The sequence below is a fragment of the Biomphalaria glabrata genome, chromosome 2 (genome assembly GCF_947242115.1).
Source record: "Biomphalaria glabrata chromosome 2, xgBioGlab47.1, whole genome shotgun sequence".
Lineage (NCBI taxonomy): Eukaryota > Metazoa > Mollusca > Gastropoda > Planorbidae > Biomphalaria > Biomphalaria glabrata.
The window spans coordinates 36994254-37006536 of record NC_074712.1 but is presented as its reverse complement, the minus strand read 5'-3'; the positions used below and the strand labels follow the sequence as shown (position 1 = coordinate 37006536).

The following is a 12283-nucleotide window of genomic DNA, read 5'->3' as shown; positions in this document are numbered from 1 at the left end:
TCAGGGTAAAGAGACAAACAGTTAATCAGGCTAGCCTAAAGTACAGAAACAAATCCTAAATGCCAGTTGAATATGATAAATTGGACCAGCAGGTTATTAGGACAAAAATGATCGCTTACCAATGTGATCTGATTAACCACACTTGATTCTATATTTTTAATTTCTTTTTAAAGAAAACCTACATTGACATTTGTTTTTCAATCTTTCAGACATATTCTGGGTTGTTTTGTGTTGTTGTGAACCCATATAAAAAGCTCCCAATCTACACTGAAAAAGTTATAGAGATTTATAAAGGCAAAAAGCGCCATGAAGTTCCACCCCATGTGTTTGCTATTGCTGACAGTGCCTACAGGTGTATGTTGCAAGGTAATTATTTATTAACAAAAATATAACTAACATTTTGTTCTCTTGTAGTTCAAACTATAACAGTACTTCTGAAACAAAAAAAAGTATTTTTGTGAAGTAACTGTTACATACTTCTGATCTGAATGACTATTTAGCATTTGGAGAAAAGATTTTTTAATGCAGAAGGGAGTAAAAAATTAACTAGATTAAAAATACTATCAGAAATTCACAATAGACTAAGTTGAAAATTTAGATTGATATTTTTTTATCCACTAGTCCAGTGATGCCCAACCAAAGTCAATCTGGGGGCCATTTTAATTTCCAACACTATTTTCGCGGGCCACATGTTGGACACGATACAAAAACTTAATGAAATTCACCTGAAACTACTTTATTTCAAACCCGACGATCTAGTACTTTCATTGAATTATTGGGATATCTGAATTTTCTTTTACACTTCAAAAAATGGCATAAGTTGTGTTTATATTTTGTTCTTGTTTTTTAAAAACAAACCATGTTGGCTAGCAATGGTATCATGTTCTACAAAAAGTAAAGATCCGTTCACTTTGCCTAGTTGATTCTATAGTCCTATTTCATGACCGCACAATGTTAAATGCCTTGGTAGTAATCCATTAGAAAAAAGTGAGGGCCCTAATGTAGGTAAAGATACATTTTGAACATTTTTTTTTTGGGAGGGGGGATTTCTATATTTTATGCTGACTTTTCGGCGGGCTGGATGGAAGCACGTCCCGGCCCGCGGGCTGTATTTTGGGCATCACTGCACTAGTCAATAGCAAGCCTTTTTTTTTAAATTAGCAAACTTAATTTTAAAAGCTATTTTTTGACTTCCACTAGAGATGTAAGATCCCCCACTCCTTAACCACACTGATCCTCTCTGTCATATCCATACAGGCACTCCTGGATAAAATAGCTTAAGTACTATGTTTCATATATAGCATTCATAGCCAGGTTGTTTTCACTATTGCAATTTATTGTCTTTCCTTTTTTTTAATCTGTAGTTTCTTTAATTTACTTGTTGAAATGTTTTCATGCATGTCTCTAGATATGTTTATAAAAAGGTTAAAGGTTGTAGTATTATGGATAGAGAGATGCAGGAAATGGCTGTTAAATTATATCCGAAATATAATAATAATAAAAAAAAATTCTTTTATTTTGGTTATCAAATTCTTAGTGCCTTAGGGATAATCTCTGGTTTCTTTCAGAGTTCATTTATTGTACACCTGACATTTATGATATGTATATATAAATATGTATATATCTATAATTGTACTATCATGTGTTGTTCATTAAGTGTTAAGACAAAAATGTTTGAGCTGACTGGGTAACACTTTAAAATTTTGCTCGAGTCCTGACACTTGCTTTTCAAGTGATACTCAAACAGTAAGTTGTCTTTAGCCACTTTATTGTATTCCTGTTTTTTAATGGCCCTACTTCAGATGATAGCAGTTACACTTAACAGTGTCAGCTCCTATGTGTATATATAACATTTAGTTTGAGTAGTGATGAATTTCTACATTGATAACTACCTCTACCCTGTGTACTTTAAGTCTGAGAATGTCTGAATGTCTCCTTTAAAAAAAAACAAAAAAACTATTCACATCAACACATTCTATTAGAAGGAAGGGAGAAAAAAACCCAGTTGTTCTGCCTAGCTGTACATGACTTTGTTTCGCTTGAAAGATTCTGAATAGTTTCATGTTGACTCAGCAAGCTACTGGTTGTTGAACATTAGTAGTGGGTTGTTGTTGACACAGTATCATTTATTTGTAACTACATTGAAGTAGGAATGTTTGAATATTTATCATAGTTGAGGCTTAAGTTATCCTATCAGTTCTTTTCTTTGATTGTTGAGTTTGAACTGTGTTTCATTAACCCTGTCAAATCCTTAATGGTTAAGTTTTAACTTATCCTGTCAAACCTTTACTTTAGAGGAATTTTTAACTTACCTTGCTAAGTTTGTGTTGGTTGTGAAATATTTCTATTCAGATATTATATGATATTTATTTAAAATAAATTTCTATCCTTTTTACAAAGCTTATATCAACTCTGTCTGTGTGTCAGGCCAAAAGTTGGTACACATTATTTCTCAGACACCCAATCTCAAATCAAGCTGAAATTTTGCAGTTATTTCTTTTACCTGAAAACACAAGAATCAATAAAAAACAACAACAAACAATTAGGTAATTAACTTTTGGTAATAAATACATTGGTATCTCAAACAAGGGAAAGAAATAATACTTGACTAAAGTGATGGTATAAGTTGAATCCGTACCCTTTATACTAGGCTGCCATCTCAGGCTTAATGAACACAAACATGAAATAGAAACAATAGATACAAATACAATCTTCAATGTTCATAGACTCTTTGCTAGTAGAGTGGCCACTGCTTTGGCCTAAGAAGCCTGAGAAGGTTGTTCTCTTCCCTAAACCACATGCAACAAGTCAATTATTGACTGTAATTGTTTAATTTACTTTTTTGAGCTCAGTGACATTATTTCTTAACTCTTCCATTAATAATTTATTCATTAGAACAGACTGTACATTTAATGTTTGTGTGATTTGTTCAAGTATTTACTGAACATTGAGATCTGATAGCATGGATAGTTGCTATAAAGAAATAGTTTCTACACTAAATTTCATGGGCTTCTAGGCCTACTTTGTGTGATGTGAGTTCTATAATTTGTAATAGAGTTTATATTCTGAAGAATCATAGATTTTTCACTGATAGATCTACTTCATTCTAATATTATACAATTTTTAAAAGGCATAACATTTTAAACAGATCCAACTAAATAAATCAAGTCAAAGCTTCCTCTCAATATTTACCTAGTTTATTGCTCCAACCATAAAAAGCCTTGAATTGTGTCTACTTTAGAGTTAAGGCAGTTAAGGTAAAACCAGCAACATTGTTATTTCCAAACAGTTTAGTTAGATAGTCACTGCTAACATAGACATACAGGAATTCAATTTCTTTTTAAATTCACTTTTAAAGGGATGCAATAGTACTTGTACTTACACACATTCACATTTATAACTTTATCAACACAATTTGTGTGATTTGTTAAACAGCATAATACAATAGTCCTTATAACTAGTCACGGGGTAGGGGAAGCAGCTGATGTGTTTTTACTGTTTGTAGGTTTCCTTTGATATTCTAATGTACCTAATTGGAGTCCTTCTACCTTGTTATAATTGACATCAAGCTATTGATTGTTTTCTCCTGCTGTAACCATCCACATTCCTTCATAACCTCTTAGTCATAGGCCAAGGAGGTGGCTGTGTATGTGTTTGTCCCAATGTGTGATGTATCATGTCAGGGGATACCTGCACCTGACCATCTCACACCAAGTGTGGTGGCTATAGCTGTCTGCTACAGCTGTGTTGTCTCCAGTGTTCATTGGGACTCAAGAAAGCCTGACAGTGTTGTCAGCAAGGGCTGGCTTTATATATATATATATATTCATCATAACAATTTGGTTTTCAATGAACCAGTACAAAGGTCTTGTTTGCTTGATACTATCTCACCAATGATTAAGATTTTATGTAACTACATGTCTCACAGTTAGTTCCTGGTTATACCTTGCCATCCATTGCCCTGATGGCTAATGAGGGTGCCATGTGGTCAGCACAGTGATCAATCGCCTTTACTTTCCCAAAGTATGATATGTACCATTAAAGTAGTGGACTCAAGGCTTTCTAAAATACCTAAGTTCAAAATAAAATTCCCCCCCCCCCATTGATTTGAAAGTCAAGGGCTTTACTCAGTCTCCACACTCCCTCCCATATAGAGTTATTTAATTGTAGATTGGAACATTAGCATTTATTAGCAATGCCTTTTGACAAGCTGATGCATTCAATGTGTGACCTTAGGATGTTTTGCTTATTGGTTAGATCAGTGGTTCCTTAACATTTTGTTTTGACCTGGCCTTATGATGTTTTGCTTATTGGTTAGATCAGTGGTTTCTTAACATTTTGTTTTGACCTGGCCTTAGGAGATTTTGCTTATTGGTAAGATCAGTGGTTCCTTAACATTTTATTTTGACCTGACCTTAGGATGTTTAGCTTATTGGTTAGATCAGTGGTTCCTTAACATTTTGTTTTGACCTGGCCTTAGGTTGTTTTGCTTATTGGTTAGATCAGTGGTTCCTTAACATTTTGTTTTGACCTGGCCTTAGGATGTTTAGCTTATTGGTTAGATCAGTGGTTCCTTAACATTTTGTTTTGACCTGGCATTAGGTTGTTTTGCTTATTGGTTAGATCAGTGGTTCCTTAACATTTTATTTTGACCTGACCTTAGGATGTTTAGCTTATTGGTTAGATCAGTGGTTCCTTAACATTTTGTTTTGACCTGGCCTTAGGTTGTTTTGCTTATTGGTTAGATCAGTGGTTCCTTAACATTTTGTTTTGACCTGGCCTTAGGATGTCTAGCTTATTGGTTAGATCAGTGGTTGCTTAACATTTTGTTTTGACCTGGCCTTAGGATGTTTAGCTTATTGGTTAGATCAGTGGTTCCTTAACATTTTGTTTTGACCTGGCCTTAGGATGTTTAGCTTATTGGTTAGATCAGTGGTTCCTTAACATTTTGTTTTGACCTGGCCTTAGGATGTTTAGCTTATTGGTTAGATCAGTGGTTCCTTAACATTTTGTTTTGACCTGGCCTTAGGATGTTTTGCTTATTGGTTAGATCAGTGGTTCCTTAACATTTTATTTTGACTTGACCTTATGAAAACATTTTGATCTGGACTTCATTTCCATCACTGAATTAAAACTAAATTGTTGTCCAAAGTAAGATATTATCAATCTAAATGTTTACTTTAAACTATATAAATATATATGCAACGTGCTTTTTACAAGACAATAAAAACACATGTGAGGCTAGGTGCTGAATATACATATCCATTCATTTTTTCAGCATGTGTTTATGGTGTTTATGTTTATGGTGTTTATGTTTATGGTGTTTGTGTTTATGGTGTTTCTATTGTCTTGTCAAAATCGTGTTGAATTAGACCACATTTTTTGTTGTATGTGTAATTCTTGTGATATCTATAAACATCAAAGAGTATACGCTAGAAAAGAAAAACTGCTACATTTAGGTCTCTGTACTACAGAGCAGCTACAAATGTCTGTTTTCTCTTAATGTGCACATTTAAGGTGGTAGGTATGTAGCTGTCAGCTGCCATGAAGAGTAATGGACCATGTCATGAGCTCAGTCTACATTACCACATTCATCTGTCAGTTCCCAAAGCATGTTTCAGTCTTGTCCCTCGTGTCACATCTATAACCTTTGGTTGCACGTTCTCTATTACATTTTGATTTCATTTGTTTTCAGATCGTGAAGACCAGTCTATTCTCTGCACGTAAGTAGAGCCTCGATCTGTCTGTCGTGTGAAGTCAGAACTCTGTTGTCTAGCTGAGTGAATGAGACATTCAATATGGACTGTGTATAGTCAAATAATCCTACATTTTAATAAATCATATCCTACTAGCAACAAAACAAAAACATTACAGTGAGATCCAGTGAAAACTTTGGTGCAACTTCTTTTATAATACTCCCGCCCCCCCCCCCTTTTTTTTTTTTTACTTGTGGCTAATACTAGACAAGATTGTCAGCTTATCTCCCTGGAGTGGTGATAAATATAGACACAGACGCTGTTTCTCTTTCATTGTTAAGTCTACCTTTTTGGTCTGGAGCTCTATTTATTAGAGAAAAGAAAACTGTAAAAAGCTGAAACTAAAAATAAATTCTATAAAATGCGCGGTCGTCTGCTGCCCCTCCCCCTCCTCTCGCAATGTTTATGAGCTTACGAGGGCACTTGTATCCATCTTGTCCTTGAAAGACATTTGATTCAATAGCAGAGCTCTTTGTATTGACACTTGGTTTGTAAGGAGATGTTTAGAGTATAATAAAGAGTTAGAAAAAGCTACTGTGTCTGGCAAACCCTGCCCTGTTGGGAGCTAACCAATACCGATGTCACTTAAAATGACCCATTCCTCCCTTGAAGTTCGTGAACCCACTCTTGCCTAATGTGCCTCTCCAATGGATGAAGTATATACTCTGGAGGCACCTGTCACTATAGTTGACACCACTATGTTTTATTAACAACTTCAAGTCTTATGACCAGTACAATGTACATGGATATCCTCCGGACTGTACGACAAGCTTAAAGAAATACACTTAAAGGTAGTGCTGCGTCATTGAAATGTTGGAAGTAGTTAGTAAGACGTGTAGTTGATTGGGTTGTTTGGTAATGTTGGACGTAGTTAGTAAGACGTGTAGTTGATTGGGTTGTTTGGTAATGTTGGACGTAATTAGTAAGACGTGTAGTTGAATGGGTTGTTTGGTAATGTTGGAAGTAGTTAGTAAGACGTGTAGTTGAATGGGTTGTTTGGTAATGTTGGAAGTAGTTAGTAAGACGTGTGAATGGGTTGTTTGGTAATGTTGGAAGTAGTTAGTAAGACGTGTGAATGGGTTGTTTGGTAATGTTGGACGTAATTAGTAAGACGTGTAGTTGAATGGGTTGTTTGGTAATGTTGGACGTAGTTAGTAAGACGTGTGAATGGGTTGTTTGGTAATGTTGGACGTAGTTAGTAAGACGTGTAGTTGATTGGGTTGTTTGGTAATGTTGGACGTAATTAGTAAGACGTGTAGTTGAATGGGTTGTTTGGTAATGTTGGACGTAGTTAGTAAGACGTGTAGTTGAATGGGTTGTTTGGTAATGTTGGACGTAGTTAGTAAGACGTGTAGTTGAATGGGTTGTTTGGTAATGTTGGACGTAGTTAGTAAGACGTGTAGTTGAATGGGTTGTTTGGTAATGTTGGACGTAGTTAGTAAGACGTGTAGTTGAATGGGTTGTTTGGTAATGTTGGACGTAGTTAGTAAGACGTGTAGTTGAATGGGTTGTTTGGTAATGTTGGACGTAGTTAGTAAGACGTGTAGTTGAATGGGTTGTTTGGTAATGTTGGACGTAGTTAGTAAGACGTGTAGTTGAATGGGTTGTTTGGTAATGTTGGACGTAATTAGTAAGACGTGTAGTTGAATGGGTTGTTTGGTAATGTTGGACGTAGTTAGTAAGACGTGTAGTTGAATGGGTTGTTTGGTAATGTTGGACGTAGTTAGTAAGACGTGTAGTTGATTGGGTTGTTTGGTAATGTTGGAAGTAGTTAGTAAGACGTGTAGTTGAACGGGTTGTTTGGTAATGTTGGACGTAGTTAGTAAGACGTGTAGTTGAATGGGTTGTTTGGTAATGTTGGAAGTAGTTAGTAAGACGTGTGAACGGGTTGTTTGGTAATGTTGGACGTAGTTAGTAAGACGTGTAGTTGATTGGGTTGTTTGGTAATGTTGGACGTAGTTAGTAAGACGTGTAGTTGAATGGGTTGTTTGGTAATGTTGGACGTAGTTAGTAAGACGTGTAGTTGATTGGGTTGTTTGGTAATGTTGGACGTAGTTAGTAAGACGTGTAGTTGATTGGGTTGTTTGGTAATGTTGGACGTAGTTAGTAAGACGTGTGAATGGGTTGTTTGGTAATGTTGGACGTAGTTAGTAAGACGTGTAGTTGAATGGGTTGTTTGGTAATGTTGGACGTAGTTAGTAAGACGTGTAGTTGAATGGGTTGTTTGGTAATGTTGGACGTAGTTAGTAAGACGTGTAGTTCAATGGGTTGTTTGGTAATGTTGGAAGTAGTTAGTAAGACGTTTAGTTGAATGGGTTGTTTGGTAATGTTGGACGTAGTTAGTAAGACGTTTAGTTGATTGGGTTGTTTGGTAATGTTGGACGTAGTTAGTAAGACGTGTAGTTGATTGGGTTGTTTGGTAATGTTGGACGTAGTTAGTAAGACGTGTAGTTGAATGGGTTGTTTGGTAATGTTGGACGTAGTTAGTAAGACGTGTGAATGGGTTGTTTGGTAATGTTGGACGTAGTTAGTAAGACGTGTGAATGGGTTGTTTGGTAATGTTGGACGTAGTTAGTAAGACGTGTAGTTGAATGGGTTGTTTGGTAATGTTGGACGTAGTTAGTAAGACGTGTAGTTCAATGGGTTGTTTGGTAATGTTGGAAGTAGTTAGTAAGACGTTTAGTTGAATGGGTTGTTTGGTAATGTTGGACGTAGTTAGTAAGACGTGTAGTTCAATGGGTTGTTTGGTAATGTTGGAAGTAGTTAGTAAGACGTGTAGTTGAATGGGTTGTTTGGTAATGTTGGAAGTAGTTAGTAAGACGTTTAGTTGAATGGGTTGTTTGGTAATGTTGGAAGTAGTTAGTAAGACGTTTAGTTCAATGGGTTGTTTGGTAATGTTGGACGTAGTTAGTAAGACGTGTAGTTGAATGGGTTGTTTGGTAATGTTGGAAGTAGTTAGTAAGACGTTTAGTTCAATGGGTTGTTTGGTAATGTTGGACGTAGTTAGTAAGACGTGTAGTTGATTGGGTTGTTTGGTAATGTTGGACGTAGTTAGTAAGACGTGTAGTTGAATGGGTTGTTTGGTAATGTTGGACGTAGTTAGTAAGACGTGTGAATGGGTTGTTTGGTAATGTTGGACGTAGTTAGTAAGACGTGTAGTTGAATGGGTTGTTTGGTAATGTTGGACGTAGTTAGTAAGACGTGTAGTTGAATGGGTTGTTTGGTAATGTTGGACGTAGTAAGACGTGTGAATGGGTTGTTTGGTAATGTTGGACGTAGTTAGTAAGACGTGTAGTTCAATGGGTTGTTTGGTAATGTTGGAAGTAGTTAGTAAGACGTTTAGTTGAATGGGTTGTTTGGTAATGTTGGACGTAGTTAGTAAGACGTGTAGTTGAATGGGTTGTTTGGTAATGTTGGACGTAGTTAGTAAGACGTGTAGTTGAATGGGTTGTTTGGTAATGTTGGAAGTAGTTAGTAAGACGTGTAGTTGAATGGGTTGTTTGGTAATGTTGGAAGTAGTTAGTAAGACGTGTAGTTGAATGGGTTGTTTGGTAATGTTGGAAGTAGTTAGTAAGACGTGTAGTTCAATGGGTTGTTTGGTAATGTTGGGAAAGCATTTAAAACGATTTTGTTTTGTTTGACTAGACTTTATTTCAAACTGTATTGTTCGAGTAGGATACCGCGTTAAAATGACACCATTAACATTGAGGCTGTCTCATGGCACATTTGTCTAACTGCCTAAACCTAATAGCATCATGTACTGCAACAGTCAGAGCACATTGAGTTTGGATTCAGACCAAACCTAGCATATTCAGTTTTGATTTGCATACTAGAAGTAAAAACAAACAACACGCCCAAAGATACACACCCCCTGACTTAGGTCAATGCTTACATTAGGTGTCTCTGTCTTAAGAATTACTTCTGATTTCTCACTACGTTTGGTGGATTGAAGACTGACATAAAACAACTAAAGATCTCCATGTTCATATTTCTATACCTCTTGTCAACATCTGTAATGGAAAGATTTTTTTCAACTTTTGATTGGGATTTTGCCAGCTCATCATTTTCGGTGTCCCTGCTACCAATGTGTGTTACTTTGAAGGGTTTGGTTTGTTTATTTTAGAGAGGTCATAGTTCACAGTGATACAGAAAGTGAGGGCGTCAGTCTAGCCCTTTGACTAGAGCTACACATGACAGTAACTGTCGACATTGGTACCGTTAGATTAGCTCCCCTTGCCATTGGGACGTTAAATAGACTGGTGCTAAAGCATCACAGAGTTTGCATTTAGATCTTGACCTAGTTAACAACACCACTGTTTAGTCATGTAGATATATACAGTTAAATGTTTAGTCTTGAACATCGCTGAAATACAGCTAGATTTGAAGAGACCTCTCTTATCATTCTAGATATTCTAGGGTTTTATCTTATCAGAAGCATTCAGGGTAATAATGACAATGTTATGTTTATATGACTCAGTCCAAGACTAGTTTAATGTAACAAGCATTTGATGTCAGGTCGCCTGCCCAGTGTTTATACTAAACTAAATAGTCAGGCCTCGTGTAGGCATGAACTCGGTAGACTTAGACTTGTATGAGTTTGAACACGTGCTCATTGTCAGCCTACACATCTCCCCAGACAATCGATTGGCTTGTTTTAGCCTAATCATGACCTCAGTGTTTCTTATAGAATAGCACAATCATCAAGTTGGGTTATCGCCAAGTACATTTGTTTTACGATAGTGCGCTTTATAGCGTTTCATCATTGAAAAGTACAAATACCTGAACTAGGACATTTCAGACAGAATTGAACAGCTTAGTTTTTAGTTCAGTGTTACAAGCTTCAGCCACTCCTTGGTTTTGTTGTCACCTATGTCTAGTCTGCACCACTGTTTAGTTAGTCCATCTTCTGTCTTGATCTATTGGCTCCAAAAATCATTTGAATTTGGCCAGCGAAACTCTGGATTCGAGCTGACAAAATAACAAAGTTCGGCTGATGATACTTCATATTTGAAAACCCGTTGCGTTTTCTCCTCTCTACGATCTATTGTCATGAAATAGTGTGTTGATCAAAATACAATATAATAATAGCTCTAAGAATGATCCACGATATACGTCACTGTATTTCTTTCAAGTTTGATAGGATTTAACATTCACTGAGGGTGGAACTAAAACACCACCACCTATTACTATGAGTCAGTCTTCAAAGCTAAATAGAACAAAACAACGATTAACATGCAGATAAATTGTAAAACAAAAAAAGTCATTTAAACTCCACTTCTGCTTTATGCATTCAGTTCAGCAGCTGGGACACTACCAGCCTTACTCGTGGGACTGGTTCTCAGTATGTCACGGCACGTCCTTAGCAGTAGTATGTGTTTGTCCGGGTGTTTTAGTGATGTTGTCCTCACGCCGTATGTTGTAGTTAGCACTAAAACCTTCAAACATCGCAACTGTTTTCACATTTTCTCGATGAACGGGGTTTTCGACCCACAGATTGAGATTCGTTGTAGACAAAGTTTGTTCTAAACTTGCTCATGCATTAAGGAGTTCCACATTACTAGTTAATCCTTTGGTCCGTTTTTAGTTTGCCCCAATACTACACACCTCAATATCTTGCCCCGTGAACAGGTATGTTCTGGCTGACAGCAACTTTTTGTCTTGTGTTTGTCCCGAGACGGGGAAGGTTACAGCCTGTAGGCGAATTGGTCCAAACGTAAGCGTATCAAGTGAGACATGCGCAGTGTCGTGATGATGTGCACCATTTAGTGGTAGGGATGAAGAGACATGCTTTGAGACCATTTCTGCTTGGTTCATTCTTCCCCAGTTTTGGTGCGCCTGCTTTTAGAAACATGTACACACCCACACACTTGTTTGTGTCTGTTGACTGCAAGACTACACAAAGATGTGACCCGTGAATTCAATTAATTAGAAATTAGTCTGCGGTTTAGTTTAGCATTATTAAAATAGGTTGAAATATGGCGACATCACTTAAGTATTTGCATAATGAGTCATTGGTAACGGGAAGGTCTAAGGAAAAGGTGTGTTCGAGAATGTGTGTGTGTGGGTACAACAGTTACATATGATATCGTTGTTTTTTTTAATTAAATTTAAAACTTTAAATTAGTAGTTTTTATTTGATTTAAAAGCAATAGTCATTACTTAATAAGCATTTTAAGTGACATGCCATTGAGTGACTGGTTGACAGTGTATGTTTAGGCTTATCCATATTTGGTTGGTGACCTAAAAGTCACTGACCAGGTAAATGAAGTTGTCAACACATTAGGAGACAAATGTTATATGAATCCATTTCTAGACTTGTCTATGTCTCTCTATCTTGGAAACTGGTGTGTGTTGACACAGAGATGTCTAATCACATGACTCAGTGGAACTTGTAGATGTGTGGAGTGGCATACCATAAACAACATACTACTACAGTGTACATGCCTGACTTAAATTTGTACTTCTAAAGCCAGTGTAAAGTACATGTCACATCTCAACCCATAGAAACCCAATGTATCACTTTTAAC

The 12283-nt window shown here is 36.6% G+C and overlaps 1 protein-coding gene across 5 annotated transcripts in view; it reads left to right on the top strand.

Annotated features, from left to right (window-relative positions):
* Positions 1-12283, top strand: part of LOC106068683 (myosin heavy chain, non-muscle) — a 53670-nt gene that overhangs the window by 16401 nt on the left and 24986 nt on the right. For all 5 annotated transcript variants that reach the window (XM_056020294.1, XM_013228463.2, XM_056020295.1 and 2 more), the window contains 2 exons: positions 210-366; positions 5696-5723. In XM_056020294.1, coding sequence (XP_055876269.1) covers positions 210-366; positions 5696-5723 — 185 coding nt within the window. The remainder of the gene's footprint in view (positions 1-209; positions 367-5695; positions 5724-12283) is intronic.